General features: G+C 45.5%; 1 protein-coding gene across 5 annotated transcripts in view; it reads right to left on the reverse strand.

Moving 5' to 3' along the window:
- The window catches only part of sez6a (seizure related 6 homolog a), a 126,352-nt gene that overhangs the window by 32,074 nt on the left and 67,017 nt on the right, over positions 1-27,261 (reverse strand). For all 5 annotated transcript variants that reach the window (XR_007192905.1, XM_048237536.1, XM_048237535.1 and 2 more), the window contains exon 4: positions 5,728-5,920. Coding sequence is in view for 4 of the 5 variants with exons in the window: in XM_048237536.1 (XP_048093493.1) it covers positions 5,728-5,920 (193 nt within the window). In the remaining variant the exon portion in view is untranslated. The remainder of the gene's footprint in view (positions 1-5,727; positions 5,921-27,261) is intronic.

A 27,261-nucleotide genomic window follows, 5' to 3' on the forward strand; every position in this document is an offset into this window, starting at 1 on the left:
AATACAAAACAGATATTATCTATTATGCATCAATTTACGGGTTTGAAATACGATTTACCGGCGTAATCCTTCTGTCTGTTGTTCTATGTACACTGTAAACATTTAAAGAAATGTCAGCCACTCTCACTGGAACAGGCATTCTAATCTGTGATTGCTATATGATGACGAATCAAAGCTTTGCTGAAGGTTTTCTTGGATAAGAATAATTTGTACGTTTGTAAGGAATTGTATGAGGTGAGTAAGTGCAAAAACATGTACACACACTAACACAAGCCCATGCCAGCTTTCTTTATCAAAGCTTTCATTACCTTGTCATTTCAACATTTTAAGTGGTTTACAGATATTAATTATGGCACACTGAGATGCATTTCCTGCCCCCCTTGTGCTTGTCATCTCCCATATTTCACACCTCATTAAGTGGAAGCATGATAATCTCAGCACTGCAAGCGGGGGATGAGGACAAAGTGAACAATCTCAACCACAGTGGTGACATTCACTTCACATTTCTCTCCAGGCTTTCAATTATGTGTGTGTGTGAAGGTCAGACACAGATAAAGTGGACACATCTCCCTTGGTAGGACTGCGCAAATGTATAAGACAGAAACAAACAGATATATTTGCAGCCGAGGGATAGGAAAAGAGGTGTATGTGTGTGTGTGTGTGTGTGTGTGTGTAAGAGAGAGAGAGAGGAAGCACGCAGGGAGAGCTGGTATGTTTATGTGTAGTTTGTGTATGTGTGTGTGTGTAGGTGTGCGTGCAACAACGAAATCTATTAATTTTGCTAAAGTAAAACGTAAAAATTGACTAAGATTTAATTCATGAGCCAACATAGCTGCCGAACAACACTAAACAACACTTATCAGGCACCTGTTGAAAGTGATTTAGTTCCGAGGCAATTTTCCAAACCAATAAAGTGGTCAAATGAAAGCATTGTATAAAGTGCTGCCAGTACCTACAACAGTGTTGGAACACACAGGCATGCAAAACACATTAGCACGCGTTTACCCTTTACACTGCAGAGAGCTGAAATCTCCGCTCTGAAGATTGAATCGGATACACATCCGTCTCTGTGGGATTATGAAGCAGCTGTAGCAAAGTCCTTTTAGGCAAGTCCCTCCACTCGGCGGCCATATACCAACGTTTTATGGGCACTCATCGGGCAGTCTTTGGGTCGAACCGGCCAAGGCGCTAAAGGCTTCACGACACCAATCTTGCTCCAGCGGCGAGATCACAACACATGATTGGCACGATGTCTTCACAACACACCATATGATTGGCTCAATGTATTCACATGTCGACGTTTTGCCGAGGAAGGGGTGGGATATGTGTAGACAACGGCCATATTGGTGTGACAAACTAGCCCCATGCATTTCTATAGAGTATTTTTTGAGTGCTGTGTCTCCACATTAAAAAGTCTCTGGCTGTAGTCAGACTCATATGCGCGTAAACCCCCCCTCCTGATCCACAGGAGGTCTTTACTTAGCCTGGCTCCGCCCTCCTACGTACTTACGCTTAATGAAATGTACGTACGAGAGTCTGGATATTTCCAGGCTAGTCTTTACTGGCCTTTATTACACGGCTCTTCAGAGTGCTGCAGAATGCTCCATTCACTTGAATGGGCCTTCCCAACGTTTGGTAGTCTTTCATATTACTGCGCAAGGACTGGAACTTCATTCAAAAGTGAAAGCAGACGGTTGATCAGCTGTGTTCTAAAGAATGTTTGGTTCAAGTTTAGCGTGTGCTGTTGTGAACTATATGTTTCTCACCAAAAGCCACGATGAAACGATAACAAATAGGCTATAGCCTACTGTAGGCTATGCAGGCTAAAGAGTCATATCGTGGGGAGTTTGTTTCGTTTTGGCAAGTAGCCGTGTAATAAGCGGGATAATGTATAGAACGCCGGTCATTATCGGGAAATAGGTCCCTTCAGGGCGGAACAAGACCCCTCCACTGCGCGTTGGGGTCCGGTTCGCCCTGTCGGGATCTATTTCCCAATAATGACCGGCGTTCTATACATTATCCCTTACTCAATAATCAAAGAACAATTCAGCATTCACATCACGTGACTGTAGCACAGTCCTAGTGAACACCTTCTGAAAAAAAGCAGAATGTTTTGAATGCAGAGATGTAAAAGTCCGGCTTCAGAAAGTAAAAGTCCTGCCATGTATTGGTTCTACCTGTGTGCTTAACACATGTGATCTCACTAATTAGATGATCTACCTGGCTTAAGAATTGTGCTAATAAGAATCAGCTGATTACTGTAAGTGAATGGTTGGAACCAAATGTGGCAGGCCTTTTACTTTCTGAAGTCAGATTTTTACACCTCTGTTTGAATGTGAGTATGAAGTAGTGTTGAAGGTGAAACCTATTTGCTATTTCTGTTCCGGTATCTTCTGTCCATTCTGTTTACATATATAACTTAGTGCAGTCTCAGTAAGCTAACTTTCTTTAACTTATTTCTTTCGAAATGTTGACAATTCTGTACTGAATTGACTGACATATTTGTAGATAGTTTTTTTTTTTCAGACTACCATCATATGAAACTATTTAAAATTAATACCACGCAGCTTTGGCAAGACATTTCGGAATACTGAAGTATCATGGCGATGATCATGTTTGGCTCAGGAATAAGGTTGGTTACTGTAATATTGATTTTGACAGAAATTGGTCGTTTTCTTGCCTTGTCTATTTTAAATAGATTAATCCTGCATTCCTCAATCCTCCATTTCAGCTGCAAATCCCTTATGCATCTTACTGAAATACTCTTTAAAGTGTACTGCTTGCTAGTTTGCCTGCCTTTGTTTAGTTGAGAGAACTGGTAACCATTCACATATTCATTTATTTATTCATCCACTAATTCATTCATTCATTCATTCATTCATGTGCTGTTCATTTCCTAGAAGCGGTTTAATCAGAATGAAACAAACGGATCATCAGTCTGTCACACTCTCATCTCTCCTGCTGCTGATCCGTCTTTGTGACTGACGATCATTTGACAGCCTGCGAGAGCTCAAATTGAATTTGGACTGAAGCACACTAGATGCAGCCGTGAGTGAGTGACTGTGTGTGTCCGTGTGTGTATGTGTGTGTGTGTGTGTGTGTGTGTGTGTGTGTGTGTGTGTGTGTGTGTGTGTGTGCGTGTGTGTGTGTGTTTATGTGTGTGTGTGTGTGTGTGTGTGTGTGTGTGTGTGTGTGTGTGTGTGTGTGTGTGTGTGTGTGTGTGTGTGTGTGTGTGTGTGTGTGTGTGTGTGTGTGTGTGTGTGTGTGTGTGTGTGTATGTGTGTGTGTGTGTGTGTGTGTGGTCTTCCTCAGTGGAGTGCCACTTATATAGGACTCAACAGCAGCAGAAGGACGCGTTAGGAGTCCCGCAGAGCCGTCACTGTATTGTCTCGGAGCGCTCCTGTCATAGAGAGAGTCATTTCCACAGCAAGGCTCAGCGGTGTGGGCTGTCTGTCAGACTCCCCTCTGGCCTATTCTATGTGGCGTCACTGAGGTCAATGAATCTCTTTCATGCAGAAATGGCACCAGAGCCAGGAGATCCAAACCAGAAGAGCATTCAAAATAGCCAACAGACGGAGACACATCCATGAGCATTTTCAAACACTGTGAACGCTTGTGAACACAAACAGGCAGCCAGAGGAGGTCATTCTCTGGTCGTCTCTATTATTGTGTTAAGTGCTCCAAATGTAAAGCACTTTGAGCTGCATTCTGTGTATGAAAGGTGCTATACAAATAAAGCTTATTATTATTATTATTATTATTATTATTATTATTATTATTACATAAACATGGGTGCTGGACTAAGGGTCGCAATTCAATTTAGACAACATAACAAGGCTCTCAGGCTTCTCAGCTTGAGAAGGTAGTTCTCAACAAACATACAGTGGAGCTGGCCGAACGGTTACCGTTAAAATGAAATGTTGACACCAAGTCGTTCAAATCAAACTGTTCAGAGAAAACATATTCACCATGAATGTTCACCTGTGGTTATCGAATTTGAACCCACCCCTGCTTTAACCACACAGAAACCAAGGCATGAACCTGATGCCATTGACAGCCACACTACATTAACCATGCTGATTAGGCTAGCTCTCCTTCCACAGAGTAAATAATCTCTGTGAAAACTGCAACCCCTGTTTGGTTTCAGCAGACACTGTAGGTTCAGAGCTTTGTCCTTACTCTGATAGTGAATACTGGCAAATACAGCCAAAGTTGGGCCTTCTAGTGTTCTAATTCTGTCCGGTGACATCCTTATCACATCTTATCCAACACAACACAACACAGCGTGCCACAACACAGTAGCCTATCTGTGTGACTCCAGGGCATGATCTTCTGACGGATTGTTGCAACACTGGGGTTAAATCTGTCCCCAAGTCATTAGCTACCTTGAACCACCTTTAGTTTACTGAAAACACGTAGGGCATTAACCTGTTTTGTAATGCTAGCATAGACACCACTCATATCCATACGGAATGTCTTCAAACTCCTCAGGTTATTTGATAAGGCTATGGATCCAAAGCAAAAAAAAATGCAGGTGGAAACGAAGGCAAATAGAAGAAGAGGAAGGGAAATATAATTCTTGAGTTGCACAGAAGCTTGTCATAGTTCATTAGCCAGCTTCCCACCAACAGGATTTGCATCTCTGCTCAGTGTGAAGCTACAGAGTAATGGGTCCTGAAGTCTTTATACAGTGAAAGCTCTACAAAAGTGCATTAGCGCAGTGCTAACCCCATGTAATTGCTCTTCAGACGATTGCCTTTGTCACAAAAATAGACTTTTCACAAACAAAAGCAGAACGCAGATGCAAGATATTAAAGGCTTTTGCCATTGTGAAGAGATGAGTGAAATATGAAAGATGTATGTTATTGTCTACTACTCACTGGGCTTGAAGCCTTATTCACACACTTTACAGCTCATTAAGATGTCTCTTTTCAAACAGCATAATATACACTTTGATCTGTTGTAATGACCATTTTTTTCTCTGAACCTACTTTTTGCACACACTTATTGTATCCAAGTAGGGACTTATTGTATCCAAGTAGGCTCTTATTGTATCCAAGTAGGGGCACTCGTACTAGTACTGTTTGTTCTGTTCCCACGGCTACGGATAGTTTGTATCGTGAGTTGAACATGACAAGGTAGAACACTGCTGAATACTGTTGAATGGGAACAATTAAATGACCTAACATATTTAGCATCAGCTCTCACTTTGTTATTCCTGTAAGAATGACAAGATGTACTGAAGTCTCCCCCTGACTGCAGTTCAGCAGATACTAGCAGGACTGCATTCATGCCAATCATGGGCCAATCACACACCTGACAAGGGACAGACAGATCCAGTGCAGATCTGAACGCTGTCCAATACCAGAGCCGGCTGATGACCCTGTTCTGAAGAATCTTTGCCCAACCGTAACTTGGTATCGGTGAGTGATGGAATTGGAGTTCAGGTCTGATCTGAACTCTAACCCATACTAAAGACGACTGATGAACCTGTTCTGAAGAATCTCTGCCCATCCGTAACTTGGTATCGTAGCGTGATGGAATTGGAGTTCAGGTCTGATTTGAACTCTAACCCATACTAAAGACGACTGATGAACCTGTTCTGAAGAATCTTTGCCGATCCGTAACTTGGTATCGGAGCTTGATGGAATTGGAGTGCATGTCCGATCTGAAGGCTGAGGCGGCTGATGAACCTGTTCTGAAGAATCTCTGCCCGCCCGTCCGTACCTTGGTATCGTAGCGTGATGGACCTGGGGTGCTGCCTCTGTTCGCTGCTCAGGCGGATGGAGATCTGATTGCTGGAGCTGCGGAGCACCAGGCCCGTCTTGAGCGCGGACGCGTTGGCCAGGGCCGATGGCTCCAGGACCCCCAGGTCCTCCACCGTCACCTGTGCTCCCTCCAGCAGGCTCACGTTCAGCACCTGGCGAATACACACATATACATTTAAACATACTGTACACATACACACACGCACACACACACAAAACATGTATACATACAGAAATACACACATACACATTATAACAAACATGTGAAGGCCTACACAGACAAAAAACATTCACATGCAGTAAACAAACATACAAATACACACACACACACACACACACAGAGAGAGAGAGGGAGTGTATCAAGGGATTTGTTCCCTCAATTCTCAATTGAGCTCAATTCTCTTTGTAGAGCTAAGCTCTTTAAGAAGGTCACAATCCACGACTTTCCCATTTAACCGAAGCAAAATCATTACGATCATATTCTCTCTGCGGTAGTCCCTAACATGATGTATCCATTGCATCTTCTTGCATGGAATCAGATTTAATATGAAATGTGCTTCACTAGGGTTTACATTCATTGGTCCAGCCATACACTGGTCATCAAATCAAATCTCTGTATCGACTTTTCGGCATCTCCCTCCTGTCCACTCTACCCCTTACCACCACCCTCAGAAGAACTCAGCCTGGGGAAGGACCAACTATGCACACACACACACACACACACACACACACACACACACACACACACACACACACACACAATCAAACTCATTCACGCACACAATCACACAAACAAACCCACACACACACACAACCAAACTCATTCACGCACACACACACACACAACTAAACTCATTCACACACACACTCACACACACACACACACACACACAAACACACACACAAACTCATTCACACACACACACACACACACACACACACACACACACACACACACACACACACACACACACACAGCCTGACTAGCAGACTGCCTGACTAACAGACTAGACTACAGATGCAGCTCTACAGCAACATGTGCTGCATGGCAAATCATATCAGCATGATTACAGCCACCCACACACAGCCCTCTGGGCTCCTCAGCCAAGGGGATGTGGGACCTGCAGTGTTTCCTAATAAACTGAGGGCTGTCCAGCACTAGCCAAGCACAGAGAGTGAGTGTGTGTGTGTGTGTGTGTGTGTGTGTGTGTGTGTGAGAGAGAGAGAGAGAGAAAGAGAGAGAGAGAGAGAGAGAGAAAGAAAGTGAGGGAGGGAGTTTATGGATGTGTGTACGGATGTATGTGTGTGTGTGTACTGTATGTGTGTCATTGGTCCTTCCTGAGGTTGATGTCTCTCTGGGGTAATGGAAGTGTCAGAGAAGCAGACAGGGGCTCAGTGTGTGTGTTTGTGTATGTGTGTGAGAGAGAGAGAGAGAGAAAGAGAGAGAAAGAGTGAGTGTGATGAGGATGAACACTAGGCCAGGCATGGCAAGATGTCTGCCAGACCAAGGGCCCAAATGAATTGAGGGGCTGTACTGACGACCTGTCAATGGCTGGCGGGGGAAATTGGGGGTGGATGTGACATGGGGATTGCAGGCGGTGGTGTGGGTGGGGGTGGTGTCTGGTTTGGTCGCCACTCTCCCAGAGCCATCTGAGAGGTGACAGTTATTATCTGTGAGGGAGAAAAAAAAGCCAATTGTCCTGAAACCATTCATCTGCTCTCTCCGTTTTACCCAGAATGCTCCTCCAATTTGTCAAAACATTCACTGCAGCTGTGGACACGCGAGCACAGATAATGACTAAACTGCTAAACTTTCTCAAAGTTTCGCTGGTGGAAATGCGAAGGAATGTCACAGCTGACCCTGGGGCATGATGCTTTTGATGGTAGTTTTCTGTCTGTGAGAAAAAGCAGTCCTTTGATGGTTCTGACCCATCATTTCACCCCAACCTACATTTTTGATGGGCAGACAAATCTCACATTATTCTCCAGAAGTGACAGATGAAGAATTTGTGGGAAGATATTTCCCAGCAGCACTGTTAACAAAGACCTGCTTCCACAGCATACTCTATGCATTCTGATAGTATATTTTTACTACCATATTTCTCTTAAGACTCAGTCAGGACGATGGAATATCAGGATCCAGGCTTTATTCTTTTCAATGAGGGGCCAGTGGCCCTCAAGGGAGAGAGGTACATGATTGTGTCACCCCATCATGGATTTCACCAGTATTCTCAGTATTCTCAGTATTCTCTGACTATAAAAAGCCAAGATCAAACGAGAGAGACACTACTGTCAAAGAGGTATCACTGTGGTCTGATGCCTGTAAGGAGAGACTGATAGACTGTTTTGATGATACAGACTGGGACATTTTCTTTGATAACTGTACAGATGCAAATGAGCTAACAGAGACAATAACATCCTACATCACATTCTGTGAGAATAATGTTGTCATAACAAAAACTGTTAAACTATACCCCAATAATAAAGTGTGGGTCTCTCATGAAATGAAAAAGTGCCTCCGTGAGAAAAGGGATGCTTTTGCACAGGGAAACACTACACTTTTCAAAGAAAAAAGACGGGAATTGAGAGGGATTATCAAAAAATCCAGGCAACAACATAGAGATAAAATGGAGAGTCAGTTTGTTACAGGGGATGCTCGTAAAGCATGGAATAGTCTAAATAATATGATGGGTAGAGAGACCAGGAAGCAACACCCAATCAGTAATACTACTTCATTTGTAAATGAACTAAATCAGTTTTATAGCAGGTTTGATAAAAACACACATGGGGTCAGCTCTGATCAAGTATGTAGCTCTGTCTGGCATACCGTCACTCTCACTGAACAGGAGATAGCTGGCTGTCTTGCCAGGATTAACCCTTTTAAAGCACCGGACGGTCTTAGGGGGAGGGCCCTAGCTGGGTGCACTTACCAACTTAAAGGTGTTTTCACTAGGCTATTTCAGACTCTGCTTGATACACACACAGTCCCGCTTTCATGGAAGAAAACTACAATAATCCCAGTGCCTAAAAAGTCCCACCCTGTCTTACTCAATGAATACAGACCAATTGCTCTCACCAGCATTCTATGCAAATGTATGGAAAGGGTAGTACTGGGTCGTCTAGCAAACTCCCATCTGCTAGACAATCTTCAGTTTGCGTATAAGGCACAAAGAGGTACTGAGGATGCCACTCTAACTCTCCTTCACATGGTTAGCAAGCACATCCAACACCCAGAGGCCTACGCTAGAATCTTATTCATTGATTTCAGCTCAGCTTTTAATACGGTCAAGACTGACATTCTTTTAAAACGACTAACAAAACTGGACACAAATGGACACCTTGTGTTCTGGATTAAGGACTTTTTAACTGATCGTCCTCAAAAAGTCTCTGTACAGGGTACCATGTCTGATGAGGTCATTTTAAACACTGGAGTGCCTCAAGGCTGTGTTCTATCCCCAGTATTATTCTCCATGTATATAAATGAATTGCAGATCTGTGATAATCATTTTAGCCTACTTAAATATGCTGATGATATGGCAATGGTCGGTTTAATGGTCAGGGGAAATGGGGATCTGGAGAGGGCCTACTTTGATCACATCCACCGCCTTGTGGCCTGGTGTGAGGAAAGTGCTCTTGTCCTAAACCCCATAAAGACCAAAGAACTTGTGGTCAATACTAGGGGTGGAATACCTACATGTCAGCCAGTTACAATTGGGGGCCAACACGTTGATGTTGTCTGCAGTTTTAAATATCTAGGTACTATCCTAGATCATAATCTAAATTTTACTGAACATGTAGATGATATTTTTAAAAGGGCAACCCAAAGATTGTTTCTTTTAAGGAAACTTAACAGTTTTGATGTTAGCAGAGAGGTCTTGAGGATGGTCTACACCAGTCTGCTGGAAAGTGTCATCTCATACAACATCTCATGCTGGTATGGGAATGGGCTAGGAGCAAAAGTAAACTCACAAAAATTATAAATATAGCCAGTAAAATCATACTGAACCCCCAGAGGCAGCTGGTGGAACTGTACACAACACACACTAAGAGGAAAGCCCTACAGATAGTCCATGATCCTTTACATCCACTACATCACACTTTTGAAAGACTCCCTTCAGGAAGAAGATATAGAGTACCTACATCAAGCAGAAACATTTTTAAGAAATCTTTTATACCATCATCTATTAATTTGCTAAATCAATATAATTTATGAGTTTTATGATTAACTGATTAACTTATATTATTTACTGCATTTTATTGACAACTTCTTTTGCACATTTCCATGTTTCTATATGTTGTACCTGCTGTGTAATCTTGTTTGTGCTCGCTATATGTCGTATCTGCTGTATAGTCTTTGTGTGTGTTTGCATTATGTTGTTATTGTTGTATCTTTGTAGTAGTTTGTATGTAGTCTTTGTTTGTGTCTGCTTTATGTTGTACCTGGGTGGTTGACATGACATGACCTTTTTTTGGTCCAATGTGTCAAAGATAAGTAAATTATAAAAAAATATATCAAAAACTATGGTGATATTGTTCAGAAAATGCTGTTTTATATGAACATACAGAGCATTCATGGAATGAATCTTCCATTTTTTCACAATTTTCAGCCAAACCAGAAAAAGCTCATATGGCGTGACTGTCCCAGTCACATTTCACAAATTTTGATTTTGAATAAAAACAAGAAAATGAATTCATTTTCTGTTTATTCAATCATATATTGATAACCCAGATGCCTACTTGTGAGTCTGCTTGACTAAAAGTTCAGGCATAATATTGTGAAGCCACCCTTAACTAAAACACTTTGTCCCAGAAATGGATATCATATGGTGTGGCCATATTACATATTTTTTTAAGCGGGCAATTGTTTGGAGACCTTTGGGGAGTAGGGGTCCTCCTTCTTTCAGGAGGAAGAACAACACCTCAGAAGGACACTGAAAGTTGAGTTTGAGGTGAGTTTTCTCTCTTCATGTTTTCAAAAAAATCAAGTATATCCGGCACTCCTGCTTCGGTTCCCTTTTGCACTGTCTTTTGGTGTGACGCATTTTACACAAAAATGCCCAAATAAAATTACTTTTCAGTCAATATTACCTTTAAAACCATATTGTCATATTGCAGTTAGCATGTTTTTAGGATGTTAGCATAAAAGCACATTGCTTAATGTCATGCTACATGAAACCTCATATGGTGTGACCCCATATCATATAGTGTGACCGGGTTTTCTCGTCACACCATATGATTTATTTGTCACACTGTATGATAGAAACTGCATTTTCCTGCATAAATAATGTTTTTTCATACATATGTTTAACTCATAATTAAGTGTAATATATATATTTTGACATATTTAACATGATTTAACATTCATTATTTAAGATGTGCAACTATTGCATGTATTGCGAATCACACACACATAAAACACAGAAATCACCCACACACACACTCACTCACTCACTCTACAGCCTTGGATACAAAAGATGCATATTTGACATTCTAAATATCAATAGTAGTCTGAGAAAATAAATTCTGGTGTTATAGAAAACAGTAATATTAATGTTGTCTTTAGCACTATAAGTAATTGCAACAATTTAATCTGATTATAATGCAGGAAAACTTTTTCAATTATCTGAATAAATTGTTGAATTTGTCTTTTAACAGACATAAAGAGAATAAACTCAAAGGGGAACTGCAAACATTCAGATTGAAGCCCACCATTGAGAAGAGAAAAACTCAGGGAACCCAATAGCTATACAATATTTGGTGGCATTCTGTTTTGCATAGTTGTGATTTCTAAAAGTGAACCTTTACATGATATACCTGTCTTGAACTGTCTTTTGTTGCTTGTGAAATACATATAATACACATTTTTGTATTGACAGATTGTTTTGTGGTGTTATTTATCATATGGCGTGACACCATATCATTTGGTGTGACATCAAGAAATTATGAAAATAAAAAGGCTTTTGGGGTCTGTATCATACAAAACTCAATGGAACAGATAGAAAATAGGGTCAGCAAAAGTCACAAGCATTTTCTTTCTTTTATATCAAGGTATGTCAAAATGAATATGATGTTTATTGAAAGATTGAGGACATATGCCTTACTCTGTGTATTGATGAAGAAATATACTGTAAAATGTAATACATTTGCACAAGGAAATGCTAGATCTTGATGAAGTAATGATAGAAGATTATAATACATTGCTCACATTAAAAACAAAATACCCCATTATAATTTTACAAACAATAACTTTCATGTCACGCCATATGACAATTTTAGTCACTACCACAACTAATTAGTGAATAAATATGAATTTCAACACAAAATCTAAAAGACCATACATATTTTTGGGAATGGAAGGGTCAGTACAACAGGACTAAGTGATTTCCATGCCTAATATCTGATTTTTTTTTTCAAAAACTTTTTTTTGGCCTAAAACGTCAACCACCCACCTGTTGTGTAGTCTTGCTTGTGTGTGTTACATGTTTGGTGGGGCCAAAGACGAATTTCCACAGTAGTGGACAATAAAGACCTCTAATCTAATCTAATACAGAAACAGTCTACTATGTCATGAGCTCTCTCTCTGCCTGGTAACACGCGCTGATTAAAGTCTGATGACCTCCACCTGTTCCTGCTCTGCTCTGCCTCACCCTCGTTTACCTACCAGCTGCACTGCATTCACCACTCATCATGCCCGGTATATAAAGCCTTGCTTTTCAGTCCACACTTGTCAGATCGTCTGCAAACCCGCACCAGTTACCTGCCTGTCTTGGAAAACGACTCTTACTCTTTGCCTGTGAACCCAGACCCGCTCGACTACTTCTTTGATCTCCAGCCCCGGTAATCTTGACCTGCCTTCCGTCTCTAAAAAAAAAATACAGCCTAGCCCTTGACTGTACTGCTGCTTCGTTTCAATTGCTGTTGTGTGTGTGTTTCCCCCCAGGACTTCCCGGATCATCCAGCTCCTGCCATTGCTGCTCGGCTATTGGGGGAACACACACACGCAGACTCTTGGAACTCCCGAAACCCCTGTAACCCCCAAACCCTTAAATAAACATTCTAACGTGGCGCTTTTGTGGTCCTCGTCCTGTTTGGTGTCTGACAGTGCGATCTGACCAAACATGGACCCAGCGCGGTCGAACCAGCATGGAAACCGGCGAACCAGAACCACCCACCGCCATGCAAAGCGCCTGGAAGAGACTGAGAGAGAGGCAAACCGCAACACTGCTGACACTGCCTCCCTACTTCAAGCCGCCTACCAACAGCTTCAGCAGTTCCAGCAGCAACAGCAACAACTTGCAATGATCATTCAACTTCTCACCGCCCAGCACCCGAGTCTCCTGCCCAGTCCACTGCTGCCGTGGCTGCGGAGCCCCAGAACCCAGGATCGGCAACCCAGAGCGGTTCAGCGGGCGACCCAACCCAGGTAATGCAGGCGTTCCTGACGAGCTGCGTGTCCAGTTTACCCTGCAACCCAGGACTTTTGCCACTGAAGGGGCGAGGGTCGGTTACGTGATCACTCACCTGGCGGGCGAGCTTCGACTCTGGGGAACGGCGGAGTTCGAGCGCCAGACCCCAGCATGTGCAACCTTCAACCTATTCGCAGAGGAGATGCTCAAGGTATTCGATTTGGAATCCACCACAGCCGAGGCATCTCGGACCCTGATGAGTATTCGCCAAGGCAGAAGGACTGTTGCGGATTACTCCATTGACTTCGAACTGTGGCAAGTCGGAGCTCCTGGAACATGGAAGCATTGGTGGATGCCTTCCTCCACAGCCTGGCGGACTACATAAAGGACGAGCTGGTTTCCCATGATCAACCCCCCACTCTTGATGAAGCCATTGCTCTGGCTGTCCGCATCGACCGCAGGATCCAGGTCCGTCGTCGAGAGAGAGGGCGCCAGAGTCCATCCACCAGCACACGGAGTGTCCCAACTGCCCTTCTGTCCGCACCTGCCACACCGTCTAACCAGCCGGACCAGTCTGAACCGATGGAGATCGGCCGGCGCCTCCTAACTCCTGCAGAGCGCCAGCGACGCATCACCTCCAACTTGTGCCTGTACTGTGGTGGTGATGGTCATCGAGTCGCCACCTGTCCAGCAAAAGGCCGGAGCTCACCAGATGTAGGAGGAATCCGGATGAGCTCAATGAACATTCCGCCCTCCATCAGCCGTAAACCCCTCATCCAAGTCTGTCTTTACCTGTCTGATTCCACCCACACCCTGGCAGCCCTGGTGGACTCTGGCGCAGAAGCAAACATTATTGACACAGGACTTGCTTTCGTCAGCTGGGCTTGGAAAGCCATCGCTTGTCCACTCCTGTTCCAGCCGGGCCCTGGGCGGTCGCGTAATTGGCACAGTTACCAACATCACAGCCCCCATCTCAATGATGGTGTCAGGAAACCACCGAGGACCATCCGCTTCCACCTGCTCAGCTCCCCAGGCCAACCCCTAATCCTGGGCTACCCTTGGCTCCGTCTCCACAATCCTCACCTCGATTGGGCCTCGGAACTGTGAAAGAGTGGGGAAATGCCTGCCACCTGACCTGTTTGCGTGCTGCCTGGCTGCCCCTGGCTCAGTACCCCCAGCACTGCCCCCGACATTTCTAATGTCCCTGAATATTACCATGGCCTCCGAGAGGTGTTCAGCAAGACCAAAGCCACATCTCTGCCCCCCACACCGTCCGTGCGACTGTGCCATTGATCTCCTCCCCTGGGACTGCTCCACCCAAAGGTCACCTCTACTCACTATCCCCTCCTGAAAGAAAAACTATGGAGGTTTACATCAGGGACTCCCTGGCAGCTGGACTCATCCGCCCGTCTTCCTCGCCAGCTGGTGCGGGTTCTTCTTTGTGGGAAAAGAAAGATGGTTCTCTTCGCCCCTGCATTGATTATCGAGGTCTGAGCGATGTCACAGTGAAGAACCGGTACCCTCTGCCTTTACTCACCTCTGCTTTTGAGTTGCTCCAGGGATCCACTATTTTCACCAAACTGGACCTTAGAAATGCTTACCACCTAGTCCGAGTAGGGGAGGGGGTGACGAGTGGAAGACTGCATTCAACACCCACACCGGCCATTATGAGTACCTGGTAATGCCATTTGGCCTCACCAACTTGTAGCGGTATTCCAGGCGCTGGTGAATGATGTGCTGCGGGACATGCTGAATAAATTAGATCTTCGTGTACCTGGGCGACATCTTAATTTTCTCCCAGAACTCTGTCCGAACACTTTTCGTCATGTCCAGCTGGTTCTTCAGCGGCTCCTGGAGAACTCCCTTTATGTCAAAGCGGAGAAATGCGAGTTCCACGCTCAGACTGTGTCGTTCCTGGGATACATTGTGGCTGAAGGCAATATCAGATGGACCCCGCCAAAGGTCACCGGCAGTTACCTCCTGGCCAGTTCGGGGAATAGGAAGAAGTTGCAGCAATTCCTCCGGGTTTGCCAATTTCTACCGGAGATTCATCGGAACTACAGCTCCATCGCCGCTCCCCTCACAGCTCTGACCAGCATCAAACACCCTTTTCCTGGACCCCAGAGGCCAACACAGCCTTTCATACCCTCAAGGCCCGGTTCACCACTGCCCCATCCTCCAGATGCGGATTCAGACCGGCAGTTTGTTGTCGAGGTGGATGCCTCAGGCGTGGGAGTCGGGGCCATACTCTCTCAACGGGCAGAGGAGGACAACAAGTTGCACCCCTGTGCATTTTTCTCTCGCCCGGCTTTCACCTGCAGAGCGCCAATTATGATGTTGGAGACATGAGCTGTTGGCAGTCAAGCTTGCCCTGGAGGAGTGGCGTCACTGGCTGGAGGGGTCCACAGTTCCGTTCCTGGTCTGGACCGATCACAAAAACCTCGAATACATCCATGGCGCCAAACGCGTCTTAACCCCAGACAGTCCGCTGGGCCTTGTTTTTCACCAGATTCAACTTCACCCTGTCATACCGCCCAGGTTCGGAACACACCAAGCGGACACTCTCTCCCGTCAGTTTCATAAGGATGGCGCCCTTCCCAGGAACCTGCATCAATTCTGCCCGATCCCTGCGTGTAGCTGCCCTGACCTGGGATATCGAGGAGGAAATTCAGGAGGCCCTCGTGACCATCCCAGTCCCAGTGCATGCCCAGGCGGTCGTCTCTTTGTCCCAGAGAATTTGAGGTCCTGGGTCATACAGTGGGGACACAACTCCCGCCTTGCCTGCCACCCGGGCTCCGCCCGCACCTGCCATCTCCTTGCCCAGCGCTTCTGGTGGTCTGCTTTGAGAAGGGATGTCCGAGAATTCGTCCGTGCCTGCCCCACCTGCAATCAGAACAAGTCCTCCACTTTCGGCCCCGCTGGTTTACTCCAGCCCTTGCCTGTGCCCACCCGACCCTGGTCCCACGTCTCCTTGGACTTTGTAACTGGCCTCCCACCATCAGGTGGGATGACGGTCATTCTCACTGTGGTTGACTGGTTCAGCAAGATGGCACACTTCATTCCCCTCCCTAAACTGCCATCTGCCAGAGAGACTGCCCAGGCTGTTCTTGATCATGTCTTCCGTCTACGGGCTGCCCAGGGATGTTGTCTCTGACCGAGGTCCATAATTCACCTCCACATTCTGGAAGGAGTTCTGCTGTCTTCTAGGGGCCACAGTGAGTCTCACCTCTGGGTTCCACCCCAGTCCAATGGTCAATCGGAGGCGGGCAAACCAGGAGCTGGAGAAGGCGCTGCGGTGCATGGTTTCTCGCAAACCCCAGGCTTGGGCACAACAACTGGCGTGGATAGAGTATGCTCACAACTCCCTCACCTGCTCTGCCACTGGTATGTCACCTTTCCAGTGTGTGTATGGCTACCAGCCCCCTGTTCCCCAGCCAGGAGGGAGATGTGTCCTGCCCGTCTGCCCTGCGCCTATGCCCGCCCGTTGCCGTCGTACCTGGTCCTGGCTTCGTGCCCACGCTACTCAAGTCAGCTGTCAGCTATGCCACTGGGGCTAACCGCCCGAAGATCGCCCGGCACCCGGCCTACCGTGTTGGCCAGAAGGTGTGGCTGTCAGCCAAGGATCTCCCACTGCGGGTGAAATCGCGTAAACTGGCACCTCGATTCCTCGGCCCGTTCCCTATCCAGAGGGTCATCAGCCCAACCGCAGTCCGGCTCCAGTTGCCAACCTCCATGAGGGGTGCACCCTACTTTCCATGTTTTCGAAAGTCAAGCCGGCGCATGAAAGCCCGCTGGTCCCGTGCGCTTCCTCCTGCGCCTCGTTGGCCCGGTGGGCTGGTGTACACCGTTCGGCCTGCTTCGGCCAGTCCAGGCGGTAGGGGCCTCCAGTATCTCGTCGACTGGGAGGGCTATGGGCCTGAGGAGAGAACCTGGGTGCCAGCCAGTCGGATTGTGGACCCGGACACTCATCGCCCGACTTCCACCGTCTGCATCCTGATCAACCTGCAATCCGTGGGGGCGCCCCAGAGGGGTCCCTAACCGTCCTGCCGCCCGGCTTCCTGTCCTGTGCCTGACCCTGACCCTGTCGGTACCTGTCCCGTCTTCTGTCCACGACCCTCCAGCTCCCTCCGAGGATGAGGATGTTCACTCGGACCGCTCGGAGGAATTCCTAGCCCTCCACCCGGCTCCCCTCCGCCCTCGGTGGTGGTGTCACTCTTAGGGACTTCTGGGGCCGTCCCTTAGGGGGTTCTGTCATGAGCTCTCTCTCTGCCTGGTAACACGCAGCTGATTAAAGTCTGATGACCTCCACCTGTTCCTGCTCTGCTCTGCCTCACCCTCGTTTACCTACCAGCTGCACTGCATTCACCCTCATCATGCCCGGTATATAAAGCCTTGCTTTTCAGTCCACACTTGTCAGATCGTCTGCAAACCCGCACCAGTTACCTGCCTGTCTTGGAAAAGCGACTCTTACTCTTTGCCTGTGAACCCAGACCGGCTCGACTACTTCTTTGATCTCCAGCCCGGTAATCTTGACCTGCCTTCCGTCTCTCTTCTCTGAATACAGCCTAGCCCTTGACTGTACTGCTGCTTCGTTTCAATTGCTGTTGTGTGTGTGTGTTTCCCCAGGACTTCCCGGATCATCCAGCTCCTGCCATTGCTGCTTTCGGCTATTGGGGAACACACACCTGCAGACTCTCAGAACTCCGGAACCCCTGAAACCCCTGTAACCCCCAAACCCTTAAATAAACATTCTAACGTGACGCTTTTGTGGTCCTCGTCCTGTTTGGTGTCTGACAACTAACTTTATGTTACAAACAAAAGAAGGAGTGACCTCTAGGTCCAACCCAAGTTTGAATATGCAATAGAAATGGGGGATGAGGATTAGGCCTTCATCAGGTCTGGTCAGCTTCTATTGTCTTTTAATTAAAACTACCCCCTTTCCTGGGAAGTCCTTCAGAGGCCTGACCCCTCACTGTGTCTACAAACATTAACATTTCACACCTGGTGATAGGCAAAAGGCCTCTAGACAGGCTTTCATTGAATTCAAGGATAAACAAAGGATGCTTGCATAGGACAAGGACAGGAGAAATACAGTAGACTATAAAGCTTATTCACAATTCTTTCAATTCTTTGCTTCATTATCACTCAAATAGTCCATTCTGACAACTACAACATCTCCAGATCCAAAGGGGCATTTTAATTATTCTTACAGTAATATATTTAACAATATTAATACTAACATTTGGATTGTAATCACACCTTCATGTTTTACTGTAAATTACATTTAGGTTTTTCATCGGAAATGTGTGCAATGTTGCGTGATATAGTGTACATGACATGGTCTGGATATTGGACAAAAACATGTGCCACAGTAGCTACGTTTACATGGACAGATTTGTTGTCATTCGGATGAAACTAATCTGACTGAAAAATTCATGCCGTCATGGGGTACGTTCTATTCCGATCAGGTGCTCTCAAATGCTTTCGAATATTTGATCAGAATAGCCGTGGTTGCCTACTTTTGCTTGAGAAGATACAGCAGTCAATCCGAATGACCGTATACGTGGGTGTTCATTCGGAATAGGAGCGGACTACATCACCTTTCATTCCGATTAAAATTCTGATCGGATCAGGAATTTTAATTCCGATTGAGGTGTTTATATGACAATTTTGATTCCGATTTAGCCGTTATTCCGTTTCTAATACCATATAATGTATGGTCTACAATTTGAATGTGGACAGTGGTGCAGGACAGTTATGAGACTGCAAGAGTTGGACAGCCTACAGTATGCTGTGAAATCTCAGACATAAAATACATAAACCACCACACACACACAGACAGACACACACACACACACACACACACTCTCTACCCCCTGGCCCTCATTCGCCATCACAGAGCTGAGGACCTGTCACCTCATCCAGGGACAGCTGTCCCCAATCTCGCTGATGCGCCACCAGCACTGTCACCAAACGCACGACTGCAGCCGAGAGCGACAGACTCGGTTTAAGACACAGAGCACATGCCCTGAATCTCCATGACCTCATTCACCGCGAATGTTGATGCTGTTTCCCATATGCTGCGTTTAATCATGTTTGGACACAGCCCGCTAATTATGTTTGGAATAGCCCCTCTCACTCTTCATTCCTGTTGATATAGTATTTTTTTTCTGTTTGCCACATTTAATCATGTTTGGACATGCCCAGCAAATTACAGTGAACACTGGAGGCCTGACAACAAGCTTAAACATGTCCACTATGGACAACTGACATGTTGGATTCATGAATTTCTGAACAGCAATTTATTGGTGCATCTTTTCAGTGTTCCAAGCTATTGCACCGAGCATAACAATGACCTCTTCTCTGAGATTTTTAATTATTTCCCTGAAACAGTACCCTTTACAGTATATACCAAGAGTGCCAAAGGTCAAAACCATACGAAATGTAAGCAACGGCAAAACACCCAACTTATCAGAAAAAGTCCATAGTGTTTTAGATGCCAGCTAGAGATTCCCCAATAATCTCCTTGGCTTCTTTGTTCTCATGTGATCTTAACTACCTCATCTGTAAAGCACTTTGGGTCAACTCCTGTTTTTAATACGTTTTACAAATAAAAGTGATTTGGGTAATGAGTATACACACACACTGCCTGTATCTAAATGATATTGTCAGTTAGAAGTATATATGTTTATAAAAAGTCTGAAGTAGGCTTGGGTATCCCTGCAAGTGGGGCCTCTCTCTCCCCTCGTCTCTGGTTCCCAGGGTAGAGAAACAGACTTTACTCCCATAACAAAACACAAAGCAAGAGAAATAGAACAACATATACAATGACATGGAGGGGAAATGGGGGAACAGACCCCACCCCTCAAACTTCAGATTGGTAACGTTAATACAATACACAGTCTTTAAAGTAAACAGTCTATTGAAAACAGAAGACAGATGATAGTGGCACCACCACAAATCAGTTGTAGTTGGTGAAATATGGAGAGATAGAGAGATAGACTGAGAGAGAGTGAAAAAAACATGATAAATAATCTACTCTGGTTGTTACTTGACAGGAAATTGTATTGTGTGCCACAGCAGATACCAGTGTAGATTAAAATGGGACAATGATAAAAAAAAAAAGTAGAATGGCAGTTGAAAGATTTATTTTTAAACGTGTGTCGTGTTCCATCCTCTGTCGGTTGGTTCCAAATCCCTTCTCTGGCCTGTATAGAGGGGAGAGAACGCCGAGCCTCAGTGCTGCGGTCACTCCTGCCCTGCAGGCTCCATCTCTAAAGTGTAGAAATTTTAATGAGGATGTGGCGGCCCTGCAGTAGGCTGAAGAGCCCAGCAGATCTCGGATTACTCGCAGAGTAAGCTGCAATGTGTGTGAAAATAATGAGAAATGCTGTATATCACACAGCGAAAATGTGGAGAGATGATTCAGAAATAAAGTGTGTGTGTTTGTGTGTTTGTGTGTGTGTGTGTGTGTGTGTGTGCGCATTAGTAAGTCTGAGCCAATTATGCTTGGTCGTGTGTGTCAGAGAGTGTGTGTCTACTCTGTCCGGTGAGCTATGTGCTGTGAGTCCTTGTGTGATGATATGTGGATAATGACTGTGGTCCTGCGTGCTCTGAAGCACAGCCTGTCTGAGCCATGAGGAGCTGGCCCTTATCACAGTGCACACAGATACAGATTAACACATGCTGCTAACCCCGCTACGCTAACCCCGCTACGCTCACATAACCCGCTAACCCCGCTACGCTATCCTACACCCCCCGCTAACCCCACTATGCTACCAGGCCAACACAGCATGATACAGCTCTGCCTACAAGGAGATTTGGCTATCTGTCCAGTCACACACACACACACACACACACACACACACACACACACACATACACAGACACACACAGGACCAATGAATGTTTTTTCACCCTGATAAAATCATGAAAAAGTTTATCTCTCCTTCTTCCCTGTTACTGTGTTTCCACACATGATTTGTTTTATTGGTAATTCTAAATAAGTAATGTATTTTAAATAAGTAATAAGTTATTATGTATTAGTGTCATTGGATATACGGTAAGACACATCATTTAATTCCAAATCTGAGAACAGATCAGTGATTATGTTACACAATAATAGCCTACAGTGTGTTTGGCCTATTGGCAAAAACCCTGAACAATGCTGTTTTTATCTTCCATTATAAGTCAGTTAAATTTTGTTTGAATCGTTTTTTAGTGCAACTGTAAATGTTGATATAACACTCCTGCCAACATTTCCAAATGGCTGGTGCCCCTGAGCCAAAATCCCTTTATCCCTCCAAACTGACTGCTAGTGTAATCATCAACACAAAAGCCGCCTTATTGTATGAGTGAACAACTGCGATGCCAATTAAACCATAACAATGAAGGAGGTCTGCGCTCGCTTCTTCCATAAACTCTCTCTGGCACACGTCCTAACTGACTGCCAGTCAATCAGAGAAAGAGATAGAAATTAACACTTTTTCTATTTCTCTTCCAATGCTAAGGTGTCTGCAGCCCACTCTGCCACCCTCTGACCCCTCAGCGTTTTTGGGTCTAATGAATTCTGCCAAGCACATCACATCGCCCCAGACAAAGACATGTACCGGGAAAAGCTCCACACAGATAGTGGCCATTCACAGAGCACATGTTTCTGCTGCAGCTATCTCTATTAAACACTCGGGACCTCTCTCTCTCTCTCTCTGCCTCTCTCTAACTCTCTTTATCGCTCTCTCTCTCTTACTCTCTGCCTCTCTCTAACTCTCTTTATCTCTCTCTCTGCCTCTCTCTAACTCTCTTTATCTCTCTCTCTCTCTCTCTGTACTTCTTCATCAGTCCCAAAATGAAATGCTTTCCCTTCCTCCCTTCCTAACTCTCTCTCCCTCCCGGCAGAAAGGGTGTCCTCCCTGAGACATCTCTCTATCTCACATCGCTTCTTTTTTGTCCTTTTTATGACATCTATCTGGGATGAAGAGCAATTAATGTCATCTGAAAGCAATCCGCAGAAGGGAAGGAAGCAGGGGAAAAAGAAAAAAAAGAAAGTGAAAGAAAGAGAGAGAGAGAGAGAGAAAAAAACTAATTTTGGCAGTGGATTGGAGTGATGCCCCTAAAAAGCTCATCACGCTCGGTCTGCTGTCCTTCCTGTCCTGGCACAGCCCGCCCGAGGCCTTCCTCTCCGCACTTCTCCTCCTCCTCCTCATCCTTTTCCTCCTCGTCTCATCACCAGTTCATTACTACCGGGGAGCCCTGAGCAGCCTCTATTAACCAGCGCTGCCGCACAGGGCCACTGGGCATGCTCAGTTTAGTTCAGCTCTGCTCTGCTCTGCGCCAACACACACACACACACGCACACACACACACACACACACACGCACACACACACACACACGCACACACACACACACACACACACGCACACACACACACACACGCACACACACACACACGCACACACACACACACACACACACACACACACACACACACACGCACACACACACACACACACACACACACGCACACACACACACACACACACACACACGCACACACACACACACACACACACACACACACACGCACACACACACACACACGCACACACACACACACGCACACACACACACACACACACACACACGCACACACACACACACACACACACACACACACACACACACACACACACGCACACACACACACACGCACACACACACACACACACACACACACACACGCACACACACACACACACACGCACACACACACACACGCACACACACACACACACACACACACACACACACACACACACACACGCACACACACACACACACACGCACACACACACACACACACACACACACACACACACACACGCACACACACACACACACTGCACACACACACACACACACACACACACACACACGCACACACACACACACACACACACACACACACACACACACACACACACACACACACACACCACACACACACACACACACACACACACACACACACACACACGCGCGCGCGCGCAGTTCAGTTCTGCTCCTCTCCGCTCTGCACCGATCGACCACCCCTGCTCCCATCCACCAGCAGGGCAGTACCAGTGCGCCATGCATAATTCACTGGAACAAGACGGACAGGTTGGCTGGGCATACTGGCGTACATACTGACTGGGAGGCCAGCTGGGTCCTGGCGGGGGGGGGGGGATGGGAGGGTGGAGGGGGAGGGGAGCCAGTGTGTGACTCTGAGTTGGTTCAGTATGAGTGATCTTCAGCTGAGGAAACTGGACCTGGGTGATGATGAGGAAACTAGCGCATGACAATGAGGTTAAATGGATGACTCTAGTGGCACTAATCAAGGCAGGCGTATTTCATTATATAGGACAAGTCATACACATGGTTGAATGGGCCACTGGAGACACAAACACAAGGGGTGTTAGGGCCCAGGGGTGGGTATGGGGGCACCAGGACATGGCTGTGAGGTTGATTAGGCACACCAGGCACCTGCTAAGGGATGACATGGCATAGGTGTGGGAGACTACTAGAGCATGGCTTTGAGCCATGAGTGGATAAAAGGAGATGGAGACTGGGGCACACAAGCACACACACACACACGCGCGCACACACACACACAGACACGCACACACACAAATGCACACACAAACACACACACACACACACACACACAAACATCCACCCATACTGAGCCATGCACTTCCTGCTGTACAGATCAGATTGTGTGAGAATTCATTTCTATTTAACTTAGCTATCATTCTATTACTATTTACTCATATTATTAGTAATAGACAGAACAAATCTTGTAGGTTTTCATCATGGGTAATAACAATGGCTTTCTGTAATTTTACTACTTTATCCGATCTACCACTCTTCGCAAAAAGCAGAGCCCATTACTGGAATTGTTTTGAAGACCTGAGTAAATTGGTAAAAACTGTTAAGAATTGATAAAATATTTTGTTGTGAGGTGGTAATCTTTGGTTTACGTGTCAGAGATGGAGCCCGGCATAACCTTATTTTAATTGGATCCTTTTCCCAAATAAAAGATAGCAGGGTGTTTGTGAGAATGAGTTTAGGCAATCAATGAACTCATTGATCGAGGAAGAGAGAAAGAGGGATAGACAGGGAAAGAGAGAAAGTTTGAGTGTATGTGTGTGTGTGTGTGTGTGCGTGTGTGTGAGTGAGTGAGTGAGTGAGAGAGAGAGAGAGAGAGAGAAAGAAAGAAAAAAGCTTGCTTGGAGCAATCGTTGGGTGACGATTGTATGTTGCTTCATCTGGTCATCGATCCATGTGACACCGGACTGTTCCTCTGACACCCATCACTTGAAACTAACAAGATTTGGGGATTGAGAACACACACACCCTCAGCAGCTCGCTAATCCACTGGCTCCAAAGTCATCAAGTCAGACATCACGTTTCTGACCCACAGGGCCTCCAACTAACAAGCTCTTTTCAAAATGTGTAGAAAATAGCCTCTTCCTGGCCAGACCCAGAAGCATCCTTTATGGTTATAAACCCTGTTGCCCCTGTTACCTCAATAACTTCCCTTACTGTTGGAGCTAAACGTCAGCTAAATGACTAGATGTGGAGGGTGTTTCCATAGTCCCTAAACGTTCTCTATATGAGCTGTTTAAAGACAAGTCATTCAGGGGAAAGAGAAGAGGAGGGAGGTGAACGATGTGAGAGGCCTGTCCAGTTTTGTAACCCCTGAGAACAGGAAACTGAGGGGATGTCAACCAGGATGTCTCTGTGACTGTGACTGTTTCAGTAATAAGTGTGTGTGTGTGTGTGTGTCTGTGTGCCGACTCCAAGTCTGTCAAGCTGTGTCAGCGACGTTCTGGGTGACATACAGACTGTAAAGACGGCGATCGTTTCAGTAATGTGTTTGTGTGTGTGTGTGTGTGTGTGTGTGTGTGTGTATGCGTTTGTGTGTATGCGTTTGTGTGTGTGTGTATGCGTTTGTGTGTGTGGACAACAGACCAGAGACCTGCCAGCTGGCCCTAGCAGAGCCAATAGCTGCCGTATCTGTCCCCCCTGTTCCCTGGCCCACCTCCATGAGGATGACACTGACGTGCACTGTCACACCATGAAACAGTTTCCCATGATGCACTGGGCTGAAGCCTCTCAGAAATGGTTCATGCAAATGTAAACAAGAGTCTAGAATGAATGACTGCATCAAAATACTGTCAGTTAATGTCAGCTATTCAGATGCCAATTTCCTAAACAAAATAAACAGTCTAGATGTGGAGATGCAGTAGACAAGAAGTAAAAGGACCAAAGCCAAATCCCATAACCATAACCATAAAAGACATCTGATTCCAGATAAAAGGTATTATCACCATCATTTCCCAACTATTAGCTGCCCGCGGCTTATACATTGATTTTGCAAAATTTCTTCAGCTATGAGGTTAATACACGGGGGCAGTTAATATGGTATTAATATGGTTTTGTTTCTTTTAACTTGCAAAAAACACTGTCTTGCGGCTTATACACAATGCGGCTAATACACAGGAAATTACTGTAATATTGAAATATCTTATCATGGTACCTGATCATGCTACCATCACCGTTTGTGGGGCAGCCGTAGCCTATTGGTTAGGGCTTCGGGCTTGTAACCGAAGGGTTTGATCCCCGACCAGTAGAAAAAATGTGGGCGGGGACAATGGTTGAGCCAAGGGCGTAGGTTTGGTCTGAGCTTTGGTGGGGACAAAAACTTCTAATCGACAGCATTACATAGGCTACAGGGAGCTAAGCCAATCAAAACACAGGCCTGTCTCAAAGACGTATTTTGGGTGGCGGTACTGAAGTGGGAAATTGTTTAACTTTTGTGTACCGCATGAGGCGCTTTTTTCCCCATTTCAACCTGAATATTGGTGGGCACATTTCAGTCATTATTTGATATTGGTGTGGACACGTCCTTCGGACCCCACGCAAATCTACGCCCATGGGTTGAGCACTTCTCTCCTATGCCCACATCCACGGCTGAAGTGTCCTGTAGCACTGCTCTGGGTTAGTGTGTACTTCACCTCACTTTGTGTTCACTGTGTGCTGTGTGTGTTTCACTAATTCACAGATTGGGATAAATGCAGAGACCAAATTTCCCTCACGGGATCAAAAGAGTATATACTTACACTTACACATATACTCATCCACCACACCCAAACCATAAACCATACACAACACTTTTGTTTGCTATGCTGCTCAGAATGTTCTTGTGTTTTGAATGTTTGAATGTCAAGAATCTCACACTGACAATCTGACAATCTTCAGTCTGACAATGAATATGATCAACTGTATATAATTTTACGGCAGCCAGAGTAAACACTCCTCTGCCATGACAAAGGAGCTGTCACAATGTATGATACCACTTTCTACAGCTAGCTGGATTCACTACCTGAGCTGAATGAGATTTATCCCATCTGTTTGAAGTGAAGTCTGTGCACTGCATCTAATGTGTAAAACAAGTTAGACACAAAAATAGCCTTTAATGTTGCAGAAGTCATCACATTTAGCTGCTTACAAGGGAGGAGCAACACCAACAAACAGCTGACTGAGCAAAACCCACTGAGGTAAAAGAGTTGTTTATCCAAGTGTCATATAAATTTGAAGGTGGTGGCCACTTCTCTCTCTGCTCACTGGGGCTCACGTTCGCTTGACAGTGGATGTGGTTGTAGTTTTTTGACAGTTTGTTGTTGCTTTACACTACAATAATTTCAATTCCGTTTCCTTCCTTACAGTAATGTATCGTGTGGTGACAAGGTGACAAGGAAAGTTTTTAATTTTCTAGAAAAGAAAAATGAAATGTAGCATTATTTCAGAAGAGAAGGGGACAGAATAAATACTGAATACGGCATTATACACATCTCCCCCCTGAGCTGAGCTGCTGTATCTCCTACTGCTGCCCAGCAGAACACACAGATACACAGATCTCAGGGTCATTAGCGTCTGCTTCTCCTGATTGATTTCAGTGTAGTTAAGGGAGACTAACGTAAAGAGATCCCTGTGAACAAAAACCTATAACAAGGGAGAACCAGAGTAAAAAGATCTGTCATGTGA

The sequence above is a fragment of the Alosa alosa genome, chromosome 2 (assembly GCF_017589495.1).
Source record: "Alosa alosa isolate M-15738 ecotype Scorff River chromosome 2, AALO_Geno_1.1, whole genome shotgun sequence".
Taxonomy (NCBI): domain Eukaryota; kingdom Metazoa; phylum Chordata; class Actinopteri; order Clupeiformes; family Clupeidae; genus Alosa; species Alosa alosa.